The 25,136-nt window shown below is 47.1% G+C and overlaps 2 protein-coding genes across 2 annotated transcripts in view; one reads left to right on the top strand and one right to left on the bottom strand.

The window, feature by feature from the left end:
• Window positions 1-1,099: 1,099 nt before the first annotated feature.
• ADORA2B (adenosine A2b receptor) lies at window positions 1,100-24,893 on the top strand. The gene is made up of 2 exons (XM_037493243.2): window positions 1,100-1,782; window positions 22,501-24,893. Exons 1-2 carry the CDS (start codon window positions 1,100-1,102, stop codon window positions 23,156-23,158), a joined length of 1,341 nt encoding a protein of 446 aa, XP_037349140.1. The 3' UTR covers window positions 23,159-24,893.
• The window catches only part of ZSWIM7 (zinc finger SWIM-type containing 7), a 15,600-nt gene continuing 13,942 nt past the window's right edge, over window positions 23,479-25,136 (bottom strand). The window contains exon 5 of the mRNA XM_037494504.2: window positions 23,479-25,102. Within this exon, the coding sequence (XP_037350401.1) occupies window positions 24,986-25,102 (117 nt within the window). The 3' untranslated portion in view covers window positions 23,479-24,985. The remainder of the gene's footprint in view (window positions 25,103-25,136) is intronic.

Here is a 25,136-nt window from a genome sequence, read left to right as displayed (position 1 = left end):
TGGGGGAGAGTTGAAACAGTTTGATTTTGTTTTTTTTTTTTTTTTTTTTTTTTTTTAATAGAGGCATGTTTTATTTATTTATTTATTTTATTTGTTTGTTTGTTTTGTTTATACATGCACTGGGTACAGTCAGAAGCGCGGGAGGGTGAGAGAATTCACCAGAGCCAGAGTGGGGAGCAGAGCAGGCAGAAGGACCGAAGTACACTGCTGAGGGGAGCAGCGGGCGGCAGGAGAGGTCTGCGCACCATGTGGGATCCTCCTCCGGTGGCCGGGGAGCAGCCGGGGATCGAACCGGCGCCGCAGAGGCCGTGGGCAGCTTCGCAACCCAGTGCTCAACCGCTGCGCCACCAGGGAGGCCCCGAAACAGTTTGATTTTGAACTTGCGGAATTGGGGGCCCCAGATATTCCTGGTGGAGTCCAGCAGTGGCTGGGGGTGCTCAGGTCTGGTTTTCAAGAGGATCTTGGGGCTGGAGGGGAAAGGTTTAGGAGTTAAGGGTGTAAAGGTCACATGTGAGGCCTTGAGCCTGAGCCATTTCAGAGTGACCATGAAACATAAACGTGGCCTGAGGAACACTGGCATTTTAGGGGGTTAGGGAGGAAGTGAGGGCCAAGGTGAATGTAGAGAAGGCAGAATTGGATCCACCTGGACATTGGTCGCGGGTGGAAGAGCAGGTGAGGGTGAGGTGGCTGGCGCCCAGGGCAGGGGTGGGGTGGTGCAGAGCTGCAGCATCCCGGAAAGATTCTAGCCTTGGGGGGGGGGGCACCGGATAGGTCAGGTGGGAATGTGTGGCTGGAAACAGCCTTCGAGCTCGGTTCCTTCCCTCCCACTCTTGGCGCCAAGGCGTCCAGTTTGCTTGGGGAGCCCTGCGTGCCCAATGGAGTACCCAGGGTTCGGGAGGGGGAGTTCCCAAAGGTTTCAGGTGCTCAAGTCTCCTCGCCCGGTGGTGGAGTGGGCGGTGGAGCGGCGGAATGGGGTAGGGAGTGCCGTTGAGGTGGGCTCCGTGAGACCAACGGGTGCCCAAGGCAAAGCCGAAATCCAGTCCCAGGAGCTGCTGGGAGAAAAGTGCGACCACTCGGGACACACCCACGGAGTTGGAGCATGAGGGAAAGTTGGGGAACTAGTCCTCGTCAGACGCCATCAGCCCGAGAACCTTTCGTGGTGCGACGCCAGCGCCCCGCCAGGCACCCACCAGACCGCCGCGGCTGGGGGCGGGGGCGGGCACCGCCCGGCTGGAGAGAAGGGGCGGTGCTCCGAGGGAGCTCCGAGAGCGGCGGGCGCGCGGGCCCATGGGCGTGGCGGCCTCCCCGTGGTCCCGCCCCCCTGAGCCCGAGCAGGAGCGCACGAGTCTGGCGGGTCAGACCGGCGGCTGGCGGACCGCGCGGTCGGGGCGCTCCGGCCATGCCCGGCGGGGCCCACGCGGCTGCCCGGTGCCCCGCCAACCCGGCCGTGGTGCTGACACCGGGGGACTGGGTGTACGTGGCGCTGGAACTGGCCATCGCCGCGCTGTCGGTGGCGGGCAACGTGCTGGTGTGCGCCGCGGTGGGCACGTCGAGCACGCTGCAGACGCCCACCAACTACTTCCTGGTGTCCCTGGCGGCGGCCGACGTGGCGGTGGGGTTGTTCGCCATCCCGTTTGCCATCATCATCAGCCTGGGCATCAACATTGAATTCTACGGTTGCCTCTTCCTTGCCTGCTTCGTGCTGGTGCTCACGCAGAGCTCCATCTTCAGCCTTTTGGCCGTGGCGGTCGACAGGTACCTGGCCATCTGCGTCCCGCTCAGGTGAGGCGCGCGGCTTCCCTCCACCCCGGGTCCTTGCCACAGACCTGTAAAGGACCTCCTGCAGGGGGAGGTCCCCACCCTAGGGACCCCCGACGGGTCAGGCTGCTGAGGCGCAGGGCGCTTTGAGTTAGGTGCCCAGCTTGGGGGGCTCCGGCCATCCCCAGAGACTCTCTCAGTGCCGCCGGGCGGGACCCCGGTGGCATCTACACCCCAGGGCGTGCGGATGAGAGCTTGTCTCTACCGACTTCTCTACCGAGGGACAGTTTTAGGGGGTTCTGAGAGTGCTGTCCTCGGGGGCTGGGCAAAGCATCCTGGAAAATCCCAGGAAAGCACCATCCCAAGGGCGGGTGGAGGACGGACGGGGTGCTGGAAGTTTGGTGATCCTCGCTCCCCCGCTGCAGGAGAACTGCTTCCTCCTACCCGGCTCACCCGGGGCGTACCCAGAGAGTAGTTGAGGATCTGCAGCGGCCAAACTGGGTCCTGTGAATGCTGGGTGTCCGGGAGACGGAGAGGTTCCAGGGCGACTTTGGACGCTGGGACTAAACGCTGTGCGAATGGACACTACTCACGATCCAACTGGGGCGCACGTCCCCTGGGGGCGCGGGGGACCTTTGGGGAACGCTACTGACATTTATTCCTCTGTCTGCTTTATAGTGACTCACATCACCCCTATATGCTTTTTATTAAAAGTGTTAATGTACTTCCTGCAGCTTTAGAACTTCATTCCTTTGTGTAACCTTGTTTATCCTCCACTGTCCTGTCCCAGCAGGCTGGGAAGTGCCACCAAGAATTCAGAAAACTGGAGAAATTATTTGCCTTCTCATTCTCCCACATTAGGAAATGATGGGTTCAGGGGTTGGAGCCACCCACGGGAGTGTAACTTCAATTTTGGTGAGTTAAAAGTTGAGAGCTTGAGAGTAGGACTATCAAGGAGCTTTGGGGCTTATTGAAAGTATTTACTCTATCTTTGTGCATAGGCCTTTTGGCATTTCTGACTTGGGTGGGCTTGGGATCTCTTTGGGGTTGGAGTTGAGACAGGGAAACTGAGTTACAGGAGTAGGAGGGAAGGAAAGGAATTCTTTGATAGAGTGTCCACTCTGTGAGGCAGTTTATATTAAACTTAGATCATTTGATCCTTGCAGTAATTCCAGAGAGTGGGTACTGTTTCCTGTATCTTACAGATGAAGGGATGGTGCCTCAGGGAGATTAGAGTCTTGTTTAGGATGGTGCATCAGGACTGAGTGTCAAAGTGGGGACTTGAACTTAGAGGTGGCAGCACATTCCCACTGTGCCATCATGCCATCTGGAGGACTGGGTATGATATCAGTGTTTGTGAGGCAGGCAGAAAGTGTATTCTCATTTCTGGAAGTATATCGTGCCTGTAGTCAACTGGTGGTTGTAGGTGGTTGTGGGACTGCGAGAATGCTTCCAGAGCCTTTTTAGCAGGCAGACATGTTGAGCCTGGTCCCTGTGGGTTGTGTCCTGGGTTCCAAAAGGAACAGGAACCTCCTGCTTGGCCAGGCTGTGAGTCTGATCTGCATGTCTGGGCCTTTCCACGTGCTGCTGCCCTTGGCTTCTGACCAGGAGGCCTCATGCATCCCATTTGGTGGTACAAAGCTCAAGGATTTCCAAGATTTGGGGCGATGTTTTTCTTCTTATGTGGCCGTTCCTGATTCTTGGTCCTCATATTGGTTACTTGATGGTCTTTGGGACTTTGCAGGGCAGTCATAACCCCCTCGGCCTGAGTTGCACATGGAAGGCTTGTTCCGGGCAGAGATCAGAGAGACCCCAGCTTAGTGGGAGTTACTGGGAAAAGCCCCAGTGCTCTATGAGCAGGAAGTTCCATGAAAGTTTAAATCTGTTAGTTCTTGTCCTGGTTTGTGCTGGGTGGGTCTTGACAAAAAAATAGGTGTGAGGGGCCTCCCCGGTGGCGCAGCGGTTGAGCTCTGGGTTGTGAAGCTGCCCGCAGCCTCTGCAGCGCCGGGTCGATCCCCGGCTGTTCCCCGGCCACCGGAGGAGGGTCCCACATGGCGCGCAGACCTCTCCTGCCGCCCGCTGCTCCCCTCAGCAGTGTACTTCGGTCCTTCTGCCTGTTCTGTTCCCTGCTCTGGCTCTGGTGAATTCTCTCACCCTCCGGTGCGTCTGACTGTACCCAGTGCTTGTATAAATAAATAAATCTTTAAAAAAAAAAAGTTCTAAAAAATAAAAAAATAAAAAAAAAAATAGGTGTGAGTACCTTAAGGGGAAAGATATGTAAATCATAGGCTCCTAATTTCTCCTTTGCTTTTGCTAAAGGGAGGAGAAAAAGATGTAGGTGTTTGAGAGGGAAGAGCATATAGCAGTGTGACCTGTCCTGGACACCAGCCTCCACCTTTGTGGGCTGGAAAGGTGACCCTGGTTGTCCTGATGCCTGGAGGAGGTGGGGGGCTTCTTCTCTCACTGTGTCAGCACTTCCTGCTTCTGGAGAATATGGCCACCTCTGAGCTGGCTAAAATGCAGATCACAGGGCCAACTAGGCCCTCCTGAAAAAGAATCTCTGGGGTGGAGTGTGTGTGGAATTCTAGTATCAGTATCTTCTAGTATCTGGAACTTCTGACTCAACCGAAGTTTGAGAATTCTGCTACAGTCAGGGGATCCTGAGGCTTCCCCTCACTTTATTGATACCGGCTGGAGACCATTATTGGAATCATGCAACTCCAGGTGGGAGTAAAGTTGTAAGTGCCCTGTTTGGGAGGAGGAGTCTCTCCCGTAAAGGCAAGCAGCAGTAACAAACGAAGGTGAGACCCGGGGAGTGAGGGCCAAAGCTTAGGCATGCCTCTTACCCTGGGCAAAAACAGATCTTGGATTTGCCCTTGGTTCCACCCAATTCACAGGTGCATCGGGCTTGGACATGTGTTCCCCAAGGCTCGGAGTGCTAGGCAAGTGTGGTCACTGGTGAGTCGCTTGCTCCAGGCTGCAGAGACCGCTGCCCTCACCAGCCACCCAATCAAAGCATTTATTAACATGAGGAAAGATTACAGTGTGGGAAGAAAGAGGAGCCTCGAGGTGATGCTAGGCACGAAAATGACAACTTTGCCCAGACTTGAAAAGGAGGAGTGTCTGTTGACATCAGACACTGGCCTTGGCCCCTCTGAGTGAGTGTTAGCCACAAACAGAAGAAAGCCTGCTTCTTCTAAGAAGCATAGCCAGGTGTGGGGCTCCAGGGCTGTCAGAGGAGGGGATGTGCAGAGGTGGGGGTGTGCATGCCAGGGTGTGCAGTGGGCGTGTCTGCCGACTGCTGCTCCTTGGGTCTCACTTCACTCTCGGGCTGTTTCTGCAGGGACACTTCCTCCTCCCCAATCTAATCCTGTTCCCCTGCGTGCCACACCCCCAGCTCAGCTCCCTGTAGCTGTGACACACCCAGGTCTCCTATAGGACTCAGTTTCCCTGATGCTGTGGTTTTGCATCTCCCGGGAAAACACTCTTTCAGCTCCACTGGAAAAACAGCTGGTGTTTGGCCTGTGGGTTGGCTGAGATGGCAGAATAGAAGGGTAGGATTTGTCTGAATGGTCATGGATTCTGACCCTGTCACCTGCCCAGCCTCTTTTGCCACATGTGGCAAAGTGCCTTACATGTCAAATCTGTGAGGTAGATATCGAAGACTTCTTAGCAAGACTTTGTGCCTTGGGTGAAAATTGACCTCCATGTAGTTCCTTTAGCTGATTGAACACTAAAATGGGAATTGGCAGGGGATTCTGAATGTTTTTTCATAAACTTTTTTTTTCTTAATTGGGCTATAGTTCTCATGCCATAAAATTCACATTTACTGTTGTTTTGAAACATAGTAGGGAAAGGTGGTTTTCCATCTTGTCCCTACCCATCCAGCTCTTCTAAGGGCTTCTGTCCTTGGGTTTGCCCCTCTTCCGCGTTAGTGTTCTCTTTCATTCCAGATCATTCCACTGTAGTGGGTTGTGGGGGTTTCCCCAAAAGATAGGTCCATGTTCTAATCCTTGGAACCTATGAAAATTACCTTATATGGTAAAAGAATGAGTATTCCCTTATATGGATCTTTAGAGGAGGAGCTTATCTTGGGTTATCTGGTGGCCCCTAAATTCAATCACATACTTATAAATTGACATGCAGAGAGAAAGAAGGAAGCCGTGTGAGGACGGAGGCAGAGACTGGAGTCAGGATTGCTGGGGTAGCCACCAGGAGCTGGAAGGGGCATGGAACAGTTTTTCCCCTAGTGCCTCTGGAGGGAGTGTGGCCCTCCCTGCTGACACCAGGTTTCAGGTTTTTGGCCTCTAGAACTGTGGAGGTAAATATTTTGAGCTATCAAGTTTGTGGTACTTTGGTATAACAGCCCCAGGAAACCAACTGCTTTTATATGAATATGCTTAGATTAACTCCCCCTTGACTGCATACCCTCACTGCTGACTGGTCCATTCTTTTGTTTCCCTCCACAGTAAACTTCAATAAGTGATCCAGTGTCATGGCCTCCACTCCCCTCATTACCATGGGGCCACTGAATCACTCCTATCTGGTCACCCCTACGATACCCCTCTTTTGGTCATATCTAATGTTTACTTCTTAGACCTCATCACAGTCATCCTCAACAGCCCTTGACCAGCCTCCTGCTGGCCACCACGGAGACCCCATCTCATCTACTCCTACTCCCCTAAAAACCATTCTTCACCCAGCTGCCAGACAGAATGATTTGAAACCGAAGTCAGATCTTATCATTGCCGTGCTTAAAGCATTCACTGGCCATGGAGTTTAATCTGAATATCCCTTCCACTCCCACTTAAAGGCCCTGCATTACCTGTCCAAGGCACCTCTCTTTACCTCACCACAAACCAGTCTTTGACTGCCTTTCCTCACTTCTCCCCCTCTGAAGATGCTTCTTTCAGCCACTGTATTTATTTATCAGTCAATCTATCTTAAATTATGTCTTTACTTGGTTATGGTCTTTTTCTGCCTGGAGCATGAACTCTTTGAAGGAAGGGCTTGTCTTACATTCTTCGGATGGGGTAGGGACCTACATTTTGGATTAAGTCATGAATGACCAGGGGAAGAATATGCACTACAGTGTGTGAACAGCGTGGGGCGACTGTGCAAAAAAAGACACGGGGAGGGCGAGTCCAAGATGGCAGATCCGAGTAATGGGCAGTGCTCTCTGGTGAAATGTCAGGAAAAAGATGGTCTGATAAGTTTTAATGAAGAATAGAGGGGGAAGCCATCTCTGAAAGAATCCTTGACAGGCCTGAGGGAACAGGGCACAGAAGTGCTCAGAGGGGCTGTGGGCCAGTGCTGGCCAAGGACAGGGCTGTGTACACTGGGGTGCGGCCACAGGTCCTGCTTCATGCCTCTCAGAACTAGAGAAAAAGTCAGTTGGGTCTCAGGAAGTGGGACTGGGGTGTTACTCTGTTGTCATTTACCCTTCATTGTTAGCAGACACTCCTTTCTTTAAAACCAGCAACAGGTGCTGCCTTGGCTCTTGTCTGATTCAATGTCAATAAGCATTGATAGGAACCTTCCACCCTGCTGATGTCTTTTCCTGGACTGCTTAGGTCTCTGCTAGGCACACAGGTGCCCACATAGAGGCAGCAGTCTGGTCTGACCAGTGAGACCCTCAGGAACTCTCTCAGAACCAGATCAGAATCGGGTTGATCCAATCTGGAGGGTCCCTTTAGTGGGTGTAGAGTCCAGCTGGCTGGATGCTCACCCAGAAGCACCTGGGAGCCTCAAAGCAGAGAGGAGATGGACGTGAGTCCCTGAGCCCTCAGGGTTGTAGATGGGAGCACAGGGCTGAAGGTTTGGGAAGGAGGACCTGCTGGGAGTTGACCCAGAGGGCAATAGCAGCTCCAAGTGGCCAGCAGCTCCTCTGCAGACCAGACCATAGCCTGCACTGCTCTGTGTGCCTGGAGGGGTGGCAAGCCTGCCCCAGCAGCACTGGCAGGGAGAGTGCCTCAGTTTGTGCCTCAGCAGTATTGCCACAGAATTCTGAAAAGCAGGGACGGGGTGCCTTTGATCATCTAGAGAATGAGTGCATGTAAAGGGACAAAAATGAACATGACAGATGATCTGCGCTCCCTCTCTGTGGCCTCATGGTATTGGCAGGACCATTACTCTGTGGACCCAATCTCTGTATCTCACGCTCTTTTTTTTTTTTTTTAAAGATTTATTTATTTATTTATACATGCACTGGGTACAGTCAGAAGCACAGGAGGGTGAGAGAATCACCAGAGCCAGAGCGGGGAGCAGAGCAGGCAGAAGGACCAAAGCACACTGCTGAGGGGAGCAGTGGGCGGCAGGAGAGGTCTGTGCGCCGTGTGGGACCCTCTCCTGTGGCCAGGGATCGAACCGGTGCTGCAGAGACTGCGGGCAGCTTTGCAACCCAGCGCTCAACCGCTGCGCCACCAGGGAGGCCCTATATCTCACACTCTTGATATGGTAGCTTGTGATCACAGCGTGGGTGTAAGATGCTGGCGGAGATGGGCGCCCTGGACCTGTGAGTTTTTGCTATTGTGAGCAGAAGCTGTTCTTCAGAAGCCTTTTCTCTGTGCTAGATGTACCTCATTTCTTTTGATCTTTACACCCTTATGGTTACCTTCCTCACTTCGCAGATGAGGAAGCCAAGCTTAGAGGTATGATCAACCCAGGGTCACATAGAAACTGAGGCAGAATAAGTCTGTCTTCCCAGGAACCCTTACCTAGCATGTGAACAGCTTAAGAGAAAGTCTCCATGCCCTGAGGCCACTCCAGAACACCCCCTTACTTACTGGAAAGTGGTCCTTTCCAGTGCTGAATGAAGGAGGTTCCCAGCAAATAAAGGCTGATTTGAGCCCTTTAGGTTTACATGCGACCAAGACAACTGCAGCTGAATAGTATCAAGGACTTGTGAAGAAAAAGAAAGCTACTTCCTGACAAATGCTCATGAAATGTTACTGTCACCAGCTTCTCAGGCCTGGAGAGGATCCCTTCCTGCCTCTTTCCTCAGATGGGGGAACTGAGGCTCCTCCTTTCTAATGCTTCAGATTCCTACTGACCTTCAGGAACTGGCCTTCAGACTTGATGAGTCTCCCCTTAAGACATTAACAGGATGTGCTGTACATCTCCGAGGCCTACAGGCTGGAGACACCACTGTTGGTCTCAGGAACAAAAGGCAAATAGCAAATGTTGGGCCTCCCCTGGTGGTGCAGTGGTTGAGCGCTGGGCTGCGAAGCTGCCCGCAGCCTCTGCAATGCCGGTTCGATCCCCGGCCACCGGCGAGGGTCCCACATGGTGCGCAGACCTCTCCTGCCACCCACTGCTCCCCTCAGCAGTGTATTTCATTGGTCTGCCTGTTCTGTTCCCTGCCCTGGCTCTGGTGAATTCTCTCACCCTCCTGCGCTTCTGACTGTACCCAGTGCTTGTATAAATAAAAATAAATCTTTAAAAAAAAAAAAGCAAATGTACTTTTGAAAGAATTCAAGTTGAGAACTGGCTGGTGCATGGCCTTCTGAACTCAGACTGGCTGCTGAAGGGGAAATGCTTGATTCTTTGTGGGTGATAGTGGGATGAAAGAACATTTTCAGCTGAGGTGGAGCCTGGGGGTGTTGGGAGAGGGGGGAGTTCCCACAGTGACAATCACAGCCCTTAGGGCTTGGAGACTGGCAGATCGAGGAGGCCTGGAGGCTTGAGAGGGAGTTTAGGTTTTGTCCTCAAAGTGCTGATAAGGTCATGAAGGAGGTTTTTCCTCCCAATTCTCTTCTTTTGTGTTAGATCTCAACCTCAGTGCACAGAAGTAAACTTTAAAAAGTCCAGAAAGGCCCAAAAGGGAAAGTAAAGTCTCCCCTGCCTGGGCCCACAGCCCCTCTGTGGGGAGGCAGACCATCTTCATCGCGGGGCATTTCTTCTGAGGATGCTTTGTTGCCCCTCTGGGTCTTGGGCCGCCTTCCTTACACAGAATCCTTTGACTGTACCACATAACAGAAGGGCTCCAAGTGGCTTGCACTAGCCCTGCCCCTGCTTCATTCAGTTTTTGTTACATTTTTCCTGTGGTTCATACTTCTGCTGCTATGGCTAATCCCATTAATTGTAGATCATTTCTGTTAACTGACCAAAAAAAAAAAAAAAAGAGGAAAAGTATGCCGCCACCATCCCTTCCACATCTGTCCTGCTGCTTTCTGTCATATGTGCCATTACTTTTAGCACAGTCCCCACGTCATAGAGGCTTTTCTTTCGAAAGATAATTCATGTCATTGTAAAAAAAAAAAAAAAATTGAAACTGTGTGCAAGAGAATACTGTGGAAAGTAGGTCACCCGTCTCTCATCTTTGCTTTCACATTCTCCTATCACAGGCAACCACCATTTTTTGTTTCTTCTACACAAATTATGTATTGAACCTATTTATTTTGTGTGGTTACTCTTACATTGTCAGGGTTTGTACCACAGATATTCTCTATACTAGTTTCCTGAACTTTGCAGAGGGTTTCTGAACATTCAGAACCCATCAATGGCATTTGTAATGTCTTACTCGTTCATTTCTTGTCCTGCCTAGATCGTACGAGTGTGATTAGAATAGGAAAAGCACTCCTGTCTCTGGACCTGTGCTTCTGATGACCAGGCCACATAGATTCTATTTTTAGGTGCTATTCTTTGCTCAAAAAATCATGCTGTATTTTAGTCTGCTTCATATTGGCATCCTGAATTTCCCATCTGGAAATTAAGAGAAAGTTAGAGGAAGAAACATGCCTTCTCATATTCTCGCAGTGATTCAGCTGCTTACTCATTGTCATTAGCATCCTAAGGTGCCTTGTCAGTGAGCCGCGCAGCTGCTGGGTGGCGCTCCTCCTCTGCATGCCTAGGGCCTCTTTGCCATCTCTTGCTTTCCAGGCTGACTTCCCTCTTTCTGGAATTCTAGGCCTGGTGGTTTGTTACACATTCTTAGGTCACTTTTCCAGACCACCAGAGGTAAGCTCTCTGAGTTCTCGTATGCCCAAGATGCTTTACGGCTTTCACACAATCAGTAGCTTGCCTGCATATAGTACAGAGGTTGAGGGCATTGCTCTCACACCCAGTGTTGTTCAAGAAGTCTTGATGTGTCTGTGATCCTTATTTGTGACTTCTATTTCAAACTCTTAAGTCTTTGTCATTGTTTGCCTTCACTTGATGTTCTGAAATTTCACATGGATGGGTCTAAATATTGACTTGCAACTTTTCTCTTTCATTAAGGGTGGCGCTTTATTTTATTTTATTTTTTAAAAGATTTATTTATTTATTTATACAAGCACTGAGTACAGTCAGAAGCGCGGGAGGGTGAGAGAATTCACCAGAGCCAGAGGGGAGAGCAGAGCAGGCAGACTGACAAAGTATACTGCTGAGGGGACCAGCGGGCGTGACAGGAGGGGTCTCCCGTGCCATGTGGGACCCTCGCCGGCTGGCCGGGATCAAACTGGCTGGCCGGGATCGAACCGGCACTGCAGAGGCTGCGGACAGCTTCACAGTGTGGCACTCAACCGCCTGCACCACCAGGGGAGGCCCTTAAGTAAGGCTTTCTGAGGAGTGATAGTTAGGTGGGACCTAGAAGGCCAATAGAATTTTAATCAGCAGTTTGATATGGTCAAGTTTGATTTTCAAATCGTCACTGGTTAACAGCAGGGAGCCGAGGGTGGAGGAGAGGAGAATATATAAGGCAGCCATTGTTTGTTGAGTGAGAAGAAAGAAAGCCTGACTAGGGCAGAGGTCAAGGAGATGGAGGCAGAGTCTAGAGATAGTTGAGACGTGTACAGTCTAAATGTCTGCGCCAGGGAGGTGTCTGAGGTCACCCAGGGGTCTGGCAGTTTACAGCAGAGGGATGACAGGTAAAGCCACAGAGCCAATGAAAAGAACAGGCTGGGAAAGAGTGCAGGGAACCACAGATGGGCCCTATGAGCACAATCAGTGAACCAGGCCTAGAGACATGACTAGTTAGCACCAGTAGGCATGAGATCTGCAATGCCTGGTGGGCCTATACAACTGCTGAGTATATGGACTGGCGCTCTATACTGAGGGCTATGCTAGTGGCTGAAGGACAGGACCCTAGGGGACAGGCTCAAGAGTACTTGCTGACTCGGTTGGACATTAAAGGGAGAGGGAAGTGTCCAGGGTGACTCCCAGATTTCCAGACAGCTGAGTGGTGCCAAAGCTAGGGATGCATTGGGAAAGTGTTGCATAGTTCCTGTGGGCATGTTCAAGGTGTCTACAGGTTGAGCCGTATAGTAAGTGGTTGAGTCAGGAGTTTAGGGAGTTGGGGGCTAGTTGGTCCTTCTGCTGTCCTGGACCCTCCTCCTTCCAACACTGTTCATTACTGCAGCCCGCCTGTTGAGCAGCCGCCCCTCTGCAGCAGCCTTCCCTTCACTGAAGTCCCTTTCCTGTCTCTTTCCTTTCCTTTCCTTGCCCTTCCCTTTCCTTGTCCCTTTGCTGTCCCTTTCCCTTCCCTGCCCTTTCCTGGTTCCTTTCCTGTCCCTTCCCTGCCCCTTCCCTGTCCCTTTCCTTGTCCCTTTCCTGTTCCTTTCCTTTTTTCCTGTCCCTTTCCCATCCCTTTCCCATCTTTTCCCCTTCTTTTTTCCTTCCATTTAAAAGGACAGGTTTACTAGGAAAAGCAGGAGAAAGAAAGAGAGGCACCTGCGTAGTCACAGGTGGGCAGGAGAGCTGCCTCCACTCTTTGCTCCACTGCTGATTTCAACACTACTGCTGTGTGTGTGTGTGTGTGTGAGAGAGAGAGAGAGAGAAAGAGAGAGAGAGAGAGAGAGAGAGAGAGAGAGATGTAGAGAATCACAAAGCTTTATGGAAGGATATTTACAGAATCAGTTGCACTCTTTTTTTTTTTTAAGATTTATTTATTTATGTATACAATAACTGGGGTATAAACCAGAGGTGCAGAGGTGAGAGGATTCACCAGAGACAGAGTGGGGACCAGAACAGGTGGATCTACTGAAATACACTGCTGAGGGGAGCAGCAGGGTGAGGCCGGAGAAGTCTGCTGCGCCATGTGGGCCAGCCCCCTGGCTGGGGGTCGAACTCTTGCTACAGAGGCTGCCCCAATAGCCTGATAGTGCTGTGTTTTTAACCCCTGCGCCACCAGGGAGACCCCAGGTGCACTCTAACACCCTCTTTCCAGTCACTTCTCTTTGGTCTCATCTCCACATATACCCTGTCAGCTTTTTTTTCCCTAAGATTTATTTATTTATGCATACAAGAGCTGGGGTACAGGCCGGAGGTGCAGGGGGGTGGTGTGAGAGGATTTACCAGAGACAGAGTGGGGAACAGAACAGGCAGATTGACCGAAATACACTGCTGAGGGGAGCAGTGGGTGAGTCAGGAGAGGTCTGCTGCAGCATGTGGGTTGCTCCCTGGCCAGCTGGGGGGACTGGAACTCATACTGCAGAGGCTGTGGACAGCTTCATAGGTTGTGTCTTAACCCCTTGAACCACCAGGGAAGCCCTGTGGCTTCTTAATCTGGTCTCTCTGCATCCGACTTGTCCTTTTAGCCCATTCTTCACATTGCTGCAATCTTTCTAAAATGAAAGTCCGATCATATTAGGGCAAAATTCTGACTCTGACTCTAGTCCTTTCTCCTTCAGCTTTATCCTGCTCCTCTCATTGTTTCCCATTCTGGCTTCTCAGGAACCCTCTCACTTCCTAGAACTTACTGAGGTCAGGCTTTTGCAAATGCAATCCTCTCTGACTGGAATAGTCTTTAAATGTTGACGCTTGATTTCTTGCCTCAATCAGTTATTACTATATAAAATGGTAATTTTCTTATTCTTTCGATCTTTATTAAGTAGGCATTCTTCAATAAAGGAGAACTTTACCTTTTTCCTGCTCTTGCTTATAAAAAAAAAGCATGGCCTTACGGAATTTTATTTTCATTCAATGAAATAATCCATTTATAATCCATTGTGAATTTTGATGTTCAAATTTAGCAGCCCATTCAAGTTTACTTCTGTTTGAGCATTTCCATCACTGCTATGAGCGCTTCCTCACTCTGGCACAGAAAGGCTTTTCAGACTGATGTTGAACTTTGCGGCTTTGGAATCAGTCATTTCTCCAGGGAGATCTTGTTTCCTTTCAGTGGAAAATAGTATTTAGAAATCAAGGTCTGTGTAGGTGTGCCCATTGCTACTGGAGTGTCATTTCTTGCAGAACCTCACAATGAACTGAGCCAGATTTGTTTTTTTCAAATAAGGAGTTGAAATCTGGCCTACCATAGAATGCCATCTAATTAATGAATAGGAATGAGTAATGAGTAATGATGATTTGCTTATTCAAATAAGCAAACAGTAACCATCACCGTAATACTGGTTCAGGCAAGAATCATCAATAGATGGTAAAACTCACAGTGAAAGTTTGATGAGGTGCAAGATCTATACAAAATATCTACTAGAAGAGGCCTACCAGCTGCAAAGGGAAAAACAGTTACAGTAGGGAAACCTGGTAGACTCCAGTTTATACAGGTGCTCCAGTCAACACCAGCACTGCTGGGGACCACCAGGTGTACCTGCTGATGGTCTCTTCTTTATGGCTGTGTACACCCCAGCCTTGGGAAGACTGTTTTGGAGGCAAGGACAGAGTATCTTTTCTCTTTTGATCTGATGTTAGGCAGTGAATGGCCCTTTAACTCAGGGCTCTTCGTGCAAAGGAGATGAGACTCTGAAGCCCAGCAGCCTTGGACTATCTCTGGGTCCTACCCCATGTGTGAAACCAATATGTGAGAAATACGGAAAAAAAAAAAAAAGATCTCTGAAAGGCACTCTGGCCCTGCCCCCATCTTCAGTCTCAATGGGATGAATCACTGTCAGACCACCCCGGACTGCCAGCCAGCTGGTGGGCAGTGCTCACAACTCTCTTTCTCCTGCCTCCTACGTTCTTCCTGCACTGCTCTGGGTGACTGTGAAGAACAGGTGGCTCTCTACAGGTGGACAGGGCTTAGCTCAAGCCCCAGCCAGGTACATCACTGGGATTCAGACATGTCTGAACTTGGAGTACACGAAAACCTGTCAGAAGCCAGAGGAGCTGAGAACCCTGGCTCCCTCACAAGGCTCAGCCTGTAGATTTGCCCTGGTGACCATGCGCCGCTATCTAGTGGGTAGGCAGGCGCTGACCTTTCCTCAGATTAGCCTGCAGGCTAGAGCTAGAGCACCTTAAGCTGTGGAGACCCAGCAGATTGTTCTCAGTACATTTACCACAAATGGTGAGCCTTTCCACTCACAGACCTGAATTTCATATAAATAGAATCAAACAGTATCTACTATTTTTTTGAATGTACGAATGGTTTTATTTGTTCCTTAAATGTTTGAAAGAATTCAGTTCTAAAGTCATTTGGGTCTTAAGTTTTCTTTGTGGGAAGCTTTTTAGTTATGAATTCTATTTAATGGATACTGTGCTACTCAAAGTTTCTATTTCCTCCTCAGTCCATGAAAAGTTTTTTTTTTATTATTGAAAATAGTTTTTATTATTTTACTCTCTCTCTCTCTCTCTCTATATATATATATATATATTGTGAAATATATATATTTCACACCACACCCACCACTAAAGTTCTGGTGCCATTTACCACTGTCATATTTTTCAAAGCTCTGTTAGTTTGGTTCCATGAGAAATCTGAAACATGGGAAGCAACTACTCAGCATAAATATTTAAGTATTTCCCTCAGGCAGGTCTTGTGATCTATGAGTTGGAGTTGTAGAAATGTTTATATACCCCATTTCTTGCTTTTTTTAGAGCTACCAAGTGAGTGTTAAACATATATATATATGATTAAGAAGTCAGAGTTCTGTTCTCTTTTTATAAATTCAGGCTTTTATTCAGCATTTGCTGTGCCAAGGTTTTAGGTATTTTGTATACAACAGTGAACTAGATAGTCTCTGCCATTGAGGCATTCATGATTCAGTGGGAGACAGAAAATGTACCTATATGGGAGGGGTTCCTGTGGAAATCATGGGTGAAACCCAGTAGTGTGCGTCAGTGTAAACTGGTTACTCCCGGTGTGAATTTCTGTAATGTGAACACTTAGTGCGTGTGAGAGAGGTGAGGGAGGGCATTGCTCTGGTTTATCTAGGATTTTGCCTAGGCAAAGGGAGCTGAAATAGTGAAGCAACAGCATTATAGTCTTCACCAGGAAAGGCAAAAACCTTCCGTTTGAATGCAGTGCAGTAGAAGCCCAGCTGGACTCCCAGGAACAAGGGAAGTAGACCCTGTCTGTTCCTCGGCCTCCTTCTTCAGAAAGCCAAGCCATATCAGCCTCTTGGTCTTGGTTGTGGCAGCCCGCACTGCTTACCATGCCCAGCTTAATAATAGCTCTTGGCTCAGACCTCCTCTTTCATCTGCATTGTCTCAGCACCTAACAGCCTTGCTCTAGTTAAAGTTTTGCCAGGATTTCCGTTAGACTTTTTGTCTTGTCTTTTTAATATTCACCTAGCAGCCTCTAGCACTGCTGAATTGCCTGCCTGGGGGTCCCAGTTATATTTGTTAGTTGCAAAACTGGGTTTTCAGTAAGTCTGTCCTAGTCCCCTTTTCACAGAAGTGCTGTTATATGTGTGAACATGGGAAGTTCCAGCAATGTATGTATTGCTTTATTGAATGTTTGTACACATTTTTTATTTTTTACTTGACAGTGGTGCAAAAGCAAATACATTCTGTAGAAACCTTACTTCAAATTTTGAATTTTGGTCTTTTCCGTGGCTAGTGATATGCCGTATGATACACTCTGGATCCTAGGCAGCTCCCAGGAAGACATGTGATCATGAAGGTGAATAACCAATACTTTACCGTGGACTCTGTTACCAGTGTTTTGGACTTACCCCCATCCTAAGTCAAGGAAGATCTATGTTTACAGAGGGATGAAACTTGTAAGCTGGACAGAATAGAAAGAATTAAGTCCCTAAACAAGTAAATAATTTTAAGAAGCAGTGACAGAACTCCATATAAGTTGGCATTTACAAAGTGCTTTTGTACACAATCTACCAATGTTAAATGTCTCAGCAGCCACATGGACCTGGATTCTGCAGTCACTGTTATCCCCACTTTTTTGATGGCGAGCTCAAGACTCACTCTAGCCCCTGGACGGATTGGCCAGGCTCAATACCCCTGCCCAGAATAGTTGCCCTTTGGAAATCTACTGAATTAAAAGCATGCTGAGTGCTGAAAACTCTAATTTTCTAAGGCAGCCTGGCCTGAGTCCTGAGCTGAGGGCTGCTGAGCCAGAGGAGGAACAGACTCTGCTCTAGAAATAGGCCGGCACTGTGCTGCAGAACTTGGCCATTCCCTTTGACTACGTTATATAACCCCAGTGTCCAAACTCTGCCTTTTTGTTGATTTCCCTCCATGTGATTTTTTTTTCTATCAGTCTTCTTAGCTAATGAGCCCCTTATGTAGAGAATGGGTGGATCACAACACAGTTCTGTGCACAGCAGTGGGGCCTAGCCTCTTCCCAGAGCATGGACTTTCCCAGAATAGCCCTTTTGTATGGGCCTGCAAAGTCTGGAATTGTTCCTGCTTGCCTTGAATAATAATGCTGCCTGTGTTTCCTTTATTCCTTCCTACATTGCCTGTTACTTCTGCACTTGGAGCATAAGTCCCCCTTCCTTGGCCTTACTGTTGGGCTTGGTGTCCTGGATAGTAAAAAAGTGACTGCCATAGGGGCAGTTGTATGAAAGGACATGGCCTGTGTCTAATACAGCTGGAAGTGGGGATAAGAACCTGGCAGGAGGTCACCAGAACCTTCAGTAGGTCCTAGACACCCCAGGAGTCACCCCTTCCAGCAGCCTGCTCAGTACAGGAACATCTACCTACTTTCTAGAGCATCGCTGACTGCCTCTCACTCTCCTGGGTCCAGGCATGTAGCTCATGGACAGTGACTGTTCTGCCATTACTGGAGCTACAGCTCCAGTGCTAAAAGTGCTTCTGTCTTTTCTCCTAAGGGGTGCAGTTGTGAGCCCAAACTTGTGGTTGTTTTCTCTAACAGAATATAAAGAACACGTGTCTTGCTACCTCTTGAGGACAGCCTACCACGGGGGCAGAAGAGGCCTTTGCCTTCAAGTCTCTGGTTCCCATGTGGCTGGCCGCAGTCCCTGGAATTGCCAAACAACTCTGGCAAGGCTACAGATATCGGGATATCGGGGGTGGGGGGGGGGTGGAGGAAAGGCAGCTGACTCTAGGGGGCTGTACTGTGATGAGCCATGTTTGGGTGGCCAGGCAGAGTAGGGAGCTGGGATTTGTGAAGTGAATGCTGGAGGTCTGTAGATGCCTAAGCAGGGAATTGACTACTTTTGGGTCTAATTAGATTGGGTTTCAGTCTTGACTGCAATTTAGGGGCAGCAGGCCAATAATTTAACCTCTCTGAGTCTGTTCCCCATCTATAAACTGGAGATGGCAGCTCTAGCCTCCTGAGGCATGGTGTGAGTGAGATGCGTATGCTGTGTAGCTTAGTCCTCCTCGAGTGGGTGCTTCTGGGGTGCAGATTCTGTTACTGGTGTGTTCTGTACAGCAGGTGTAAGGATCTGGGGCCTACAGGTATATGTCTTTGAAACTTGGTGTTTGTTGAAGTGGCTCAAAAATTGCTAGAATGGGAAGCTTGTTCTTCAACTGCCTGGTCAAGCCTGCACCTTACCAACAACGAAAGCTGCACCCCCTCAAAACCACAAAGGCTATTTTGTATTTTTTCTAGCAAGCTCCCTTTTCCCAGAGACAACACAAGTGTCAGCCTTTATCACACTTGTCTGAGTTGATAGCAGCTCACAAAGGGTATTCTGATGCCATCTTCCTACCACCTGCCCTTGCAGCACTGGCCCTGTCCTTTCTCCCGCTCAGCCGGGGAAATTCTCTTCTCATGCACCCTGGATCCCACAGCTTCTCAGCCCCAATATTAGCCGAGAAGATTCTTAGCTTCTTTTATAATCTTGCCTTTTTTTTTAATGCATCCTCTAATCTTCATTTTCATTGAAATACTAACACCCACCTTCTCTTGATCTTATTTCCTTGCAATCCACTCTTCACTTACTAAATTCTAGGAATCATCCTTGCTAATCTATTTTCTGATAGCCAGTCCATCTTTAAGACCTGTTGGCCTACCTCCAAAGTGTGTAACTTTGTGCACAATTTTTGCGATCACCCTGTCCAAGACAACATTTTCTCTTGAATTAACTATTAAAAGTTTGCTAACTGGGGCCTCCCCCTGGTGGTGCAGCGGTTGAGCGCTGGGTTGCGAAGCTGTCCCCAGCCTCTGCAGCACCGGTTCAATCCCCTGCCACTGGGCGAGGGCCCCACATGGCGCGCAGACCCCTCCTGCAGCGCCTGCTGCTCCCCTCAGCAGTGTACTTCGTCACTCTGCCTGTTCTGTTCCCTGCTCTGGCTCTGGTGAATTCTCTCACCCTCCCGTGCCTCTGACTGTACCCAGTGCTTGTACAAGTAAATAAATAAACAAACAAATAAAAAATAATAAAAGAACTTTGGTAATTAAAAAAAAAAAAAGTAAGTTTGCTAACTGATCTCTCTGGCTTTCTTCTTGCTCCCCTAAGATTCAGTCTCCATAATGTGAGCTGTATAAAACATCCCCCTGCTTAGACACTTTCAATAGCTTCCCATTGCATTTTGAATACAATCCAAATTCCTTCCCATGGCTTAGGAGCTGGCCCTGGCCTCATCTTAGGTCATCATGTTTACTTTTGCTTCCTCAGAAAAGTAAAATTTTCTCCTGTCTGAAATTCTTAGCATATTCTGTTCTCACTGGCTGGAATGCTTTTCTCTCCGTGTTTCAAATTTTTTAGTCCTTCTTAATCTTTAGCTTTCTGCTTGAGAAGGGCCTTCGCTGACAGACTATAATCTAATGTCTTCCTGTTTTTCTTATCTGCCTGCTATTCATTTTGGTTCACCAAACTCATTCTGATTCATAGTTACATATTTGTGTGTTTACTTATTTCCTGTCTCTTCCATTATCTTATAATCCCTGAGGGATGTGATTATGTTGTCAGTGCCTAGCAGAGTGCATGTTACAAAGGAAGAAATCTTTGAATGAAATAATGAACCAATAAATGGTAAAGAAAAGGGGAGGGGGAGTTTCACAAAGCTGTGACCAGCTGCTGCCCTCATGTAATCAGTTGCTTTATATTATCTAGGATAATTTGGCATAAAAGTATTGATAGTACAGGATCCAATAGCTTTGAGAAGTCAGATGTGGGTAGATTCTGTGTTGTTTTAAACTCTAGTGGGAAGCCCCCCCTCCGTGTGAGCCCACCATGTGCAGAGTACTTTGTGTCTAATATTGTTTTTAAAAAAAATCAAGTAAAATAAGCAGCAACATAATGTGGTACAAAGAACACAGGCTAGAAAATCCTGACTTTGCCTTTGGTCTTTGAGTCTTTCATTACTCAAAGACTTTGTATCTCTGTCTCCTTATATGAAAAATAAGTGAAGTTGGACTAGAAGAGATAAAAGTTCGTTCCAGTTAGTATGACTCAACTTTGGCTGCAGGTACACAGTGGCTCAAGCAACTATTTAGTTATCTCTTGACACCAAACTATGGAGCCATTATATTTCTGGGGTTACTTTAGTGATTCAGATGTAATCAAGGACCTAGGCGCTTTGCTTTTTTTTGTCTTCAGATTTGTCACTCATGATCAGCAGCTGGCTGCTGCAGCTCTAGGCACCACAGCCTCCCATAAGAATATCAAAAGTAAAAAGGGCTGGGCATAGGAAAGAGCTCTCTCTCCTCAAGGATCTCTTTCCTTTTATCAAGAAGTAAAACCCTTCCTGGAAGTCTGCTAGTAGACTTGCACCACTGGCCAGAAGCACCTCACATATCCTCTCCAGACTATTACCAGCAAGAGGATGGAAACATGGCCTTTGTTTTAGTTTGGCCAACAATAATTCAGACCCCAGGGCTGGCCTGTCAGGCAGGTTGCCTCCTGGATCTGAAGTCTTGTGACTCGAAGTGCTTGGTGCTTGATCCTGCTTATCCTGCAGGGACTAATTGTATTCTTCATGCCTCTGATGGAGCAATGGACATGAATAACATTTTTTTTTTTTACATTCCTGAATGAGCAAAGAAGTAGAAAGAGAATAGATGGATTTATTAGCCAAGAAGTATTCAGTGAGCAACTGAGTCTACCAGGTGATCTGCCGTAAAGGCCCCACAATTTAGTTGTCTCTTGGTGAGAGCTGCCATAAGAGGCAGCAGAAAAGATTAGGTATTACTGTCAATTATGAGGCACAAGATCTCAATTAACTCCCTCAGCAAACTGTCCCAATTCTGTCCCACATCATAGCACCAAGAATTCCTAATAAGTAGAATGTTTTAAAATTATTTGATAAATCAGGTAACAAATGAAGAAAATAGTCTAATGGCCATATTAAGAATTTAGTACGTGCCATTGGGATATCAGTGCAAAGGATCATGGTCCCAGTCCTTAAGAGGTTGATGTTCTAGTTGACGGAAAGCACATGTAACAGATAAACAAGCTCTATGACAGGTATGGGGCAGAGGATGGGAGTGACCTCTGGCCAAGAGGTAATCAGGGAAGGAGGTGACTCTTGAAACAGGGAAAGGAAAACTGTTTTTTCTGATGTTGCAAGAAGCATGAGCCAGTAGGGAGCCCCTGGGCAGGAATGGCAGGGACAGGGTATGTGAGGCTGAGACCTGGAGCACCCTATGGGCCATGTTGAAAAGTATACACTTTATCCTGCAGGCAAAGGAAACTGGACGTCTTAATGTGTCATATTATTTCCCAGTTTTCCTCCCAGGTGTTACAGAAAGATTTTATGCCATACATTACATTGGATATGTGTTATATGGACCGGTTATTAATGGCAAAGTTTATGGCCTTACTATAAACCATATATGGATGTTTATACAGCAGAATGTCTATAATGCATATTGTGAGTTCTAGTTACTTAAGTTTCAATGATTTAAAAATGACTGAAATTTGTTCGCTGTTACTAAGTTATTTTCCAGTTTTTAATCAACTCTGTTGCTAGGAGGGACAGTAGGAACTTTGCCAGACTCTCGATCTCTGTTTTACAGAGGTATTCTGGGATGATTCTTCCCATACTCAGAGGTAAACTTGGTGGTATTTGTGGGAGACGAGGGTTCTTGCTCAGAGCCACCAGCTCAGAATGCTGACTCCTTCAGGCTCTGATCTCACTTCATTTTGTTCAAGTGTCACCTTATTAATGAAACCTTCCTTAACTGACCTCTTTAAAGTTAGTCCTTGCTAGTCCTGGTCTCCCTTACTCTGCGTTTTCTTCATTCCACACTGCTCCTCCTAATATATAATCTACTACCCTATGTTTGTTATTATCTGTCTCTCCCTGCTAGAATACAGTTCCCTTAAAGGCAGGGATCTCCGTGTTCTATTCAATCTGGCCTATCTCAACCACCAAGAACAGTGTCTTAGAGAAGACCCAGACTCAAAGGTTGGTGTGCAGGTTGTGAGGAAGCACCCTGTAAGTCTTCTCCACTTGTTCCCATTGGCTATGATTTGTCACTCAACAGAGGTGATTCCTAAGTCAAGAATGAAGACCTTATTGAGCTTGATAGAGCAAAGCTGTTCATATTTGTTGACATGTTCTTAGTGTTGAAGGTAAAAGTATGGTGCCCTTTGAGGGCAAGCCTTAGACCCTGTTAGGGCCATAGACTATGGAAAACCAGGTGGGGTCTTCAACTTTGGCTGCAGAGGACTGTAATTTGACAATGATAATTGATGATGTTCTTTCGAACAGGTATAAGAGTTTGGTCACTGGGACCCGAGCAAGAAGAGTCATTGCTGTCCTCTGGGTCCTTGCCTTTGGCATTGGATTGACTCCGTTCCTGGGATGGAATGACAAAGACCAAAACTGCACACAATCTTTGAATGGAACCACGAATGAAATCTGCTGCTGTAAGGGATGTTTCTTTGAGTGTGTGGTCCCCATGAGCTACATGGTATATTTCAATTTCTTTGGGTGTGTCCTACCCCCACTTCTCATAATGCTGGTAATCTACATCAAGATCTTCACTGTGGCCTGCAAGCAGCTACAGCGCACTGAGCTGATGGACCACTCGAGGACCACCCTCCAGCGGGAGATCCATGCAGCCAAGTCCCTGGCCATGATTGTTGGGATTTTTGCTATGTGCTGGCTACCAGTACATGCCATCAACTGTATAACTCATTTTCAACTCGCACATCCTAGTGATAAACCCAAGTGGACAATAAACATGGCTATTCTCCTATCACATGCCAACTCAGTTGTCAATCCCATTGTCTATGCCTACCGGAACCGAGACTTTCGCTATACTTTTCACAAAATCATCTCCAGGTATGTTGTCTGTCAGACAGATGTCCTCAAGAATGGGAGTGGGCAGGCGGGCACACAGCCTGCTCTTGATATGGGTCGATGACCTAGGCTCTGGCCTTTTTGAGAAGGCACAAATTTACAACAAACAAAAGGAAAGGACATAACTGGCTGATTCTCATTGTGAAAGACAATTAAACCTCACAAGCATATGGGCTGCATCTTTTGAGCACTTCTCTGGAATTACCACTTATCTAATTAATATGTACATGTTAACAGTAGGCTCCAAGAGTTGACAAATGTATTTATGGTTCTATCTGGCTGCTCTTACTGTGTGGATGATATTGACGGCTTGAATAGATTGTAAAAGACTTTTTTTTTTTTTAAAGAGTCTCATACTTTCATGGCAGCAAATGATTGAAACTATTTTACTGTGAAACACTGTGAACTATTATTATACAAATATTTTTAACTTAGAAGCAATGGAAAAATAAAAGTTGAACATACTAAATATATATGGCTGTTCCTATAAAGGTGACAAGGAAAATTAAAAGTATACTTCTTCAATCAAGAAACTTGTTGTTTTTATACAGAGAAATGACTCAAAGTTCTTAAGTGAAATATCATCAGATAATGGGAAGAAAAAACTTGAGAAACAAGACCCCTTCTCTAGAAGATTCCTTTTCCCGTTCCTCCTGTTAGAGTTAGGTGGTGAATTTTTCTACTTTTCTCTCAAACTCAAGTTTGGCCAAGTTGCTGGAAACCAAAGTGAAATTTTTACTAAGTAAAATTATGTAACTGTATACACATATTAGGTGAAATAAAGTCCAGGTTTCCCAAGTAGTAGAGAAATCTTGATAAATTTTATTTGCCAACCACAGAACATTGCAATATCTGTGGCCTTTTCACACAGCTCTTACTTGCACCTCATATTTCTGGAGCACAGGGTTGGAGACTTCTTGGGCTGTAAAATCACTTGTTTCATATGTGTGCTCATTGCTTCAGTTTCTTCTGCAATATCCCAGCAAGGACGCTGCACGTTTAAGAAAGTCGTACAGAGACAGGGAATTTTATCCTTGTAAGATCTTATTGTGGCTATGGACAGCTTCACCTATTAAGAGGTTCTTGTCTGTGCTGAAATCTATCTCATTTTCATCTATCATTGCTCCTTTGATCTCTCTTGGGGTACAACTGAGAACACTTTATCTTGCTTCTAACTCCTCCTGATATCTTTTTCCTTTTCTTCTTCAGACTAGAAATCCCTAATAGTAGCCTTAGTTTCCTTCTAGGACATGATTTTTTTGTCTGTCTCTTCATTTGGCTTGTTATAAAGCTCAGAAATACATGTAGAACAAAACCAGTACTTCCCTTGTTCTAGATACTGCTTTTCTAAAAATACAGCATACTTGAACTATTTTGGCGCCAATACCACAGATATCTGAAGCTTACTGAAACCACAAACCCTAAGTCTTTTTATACTTGCTGCTTTTAGTAACATCTGTGTTCTCATCTCTTACTGCTAGAATAATTTTATGGACCCAGGGAAAAGAACTACACTTACTGATCTAAATTTTATCTCAGTTTTATCTATCATTCCAACTTCTTAAAAACTGGTAGTCACTTGAGTACTTAAGAACCTAACTAATTGTGCATACGACACGATTCTAGACTTTGATTGGGTCTAAAATGTTTGATTCTATTAAGGAAAGTGTTTACCCAAGGAGCACAGAGGTTGGTTCAGATTTTTCAGGAGGAGACATATAGGGCTTTAAACCCTACACATCCTGGTTCCAAGATACAGTTCCTTCTGCAGTTCAGCAGGGAAAAGGGACAGTAACAAGAAGTCTCTCAAAGACCTGTTTCACCCTTCTCCCATGTGAGCCATTGCTGGTTAAATGCATTTCTTGATGGAACTTGTTTTAAAATATGATGTTCATGCTTCTTGTTTCTTCTCCATCAATAATATGTCAGTCAGTTGCTTGTCAGAGACACTTAGCTGTTGACAGGTCTGCATAACTTGACTAAGATAAACTGCCAAGAGATGCTTGCACTAGAATACAAAACATACAGATTCCTTAGAGACA

This window comes from Talpa occidentalis, unplaced genomic scaffold (assembly GCF_014898055.3).
Source record: "Talpa occidentalis isolate TD23 unplaced genomic scaffold, MPIMG_talOcc4v2.1 talOcc4.7, whole genome shotgun sequence".
NCBI lineage: Eukaryota > Metazoa > Chordata > Mammalia > Eulipotyphla > Talpidae > Talpa > Talpa occidentalis.
Note: the sequence above shows the minus strand (reverse complement) of the source record. Positions and strands in the feature narration are given on the sequence as shown.

Bases quoted from the DNA above. Each gene is read 5' to 3' on its own strand.
- ADORA2B (XM_037493243.2), top strand. From the start codon at position 1,100: ATGAGGGAAAGTTGGGGAACTAGTCCTCGTCAGACGCCATCAGCCCGA. The intron at 1,783-22,500 runs GTGAGGCGCGCG...TCTTTCGAACAG, and splicing joins GCCATCTGCGTCCCGCTCAG to GTATAAGAGTTTGGTCACTG.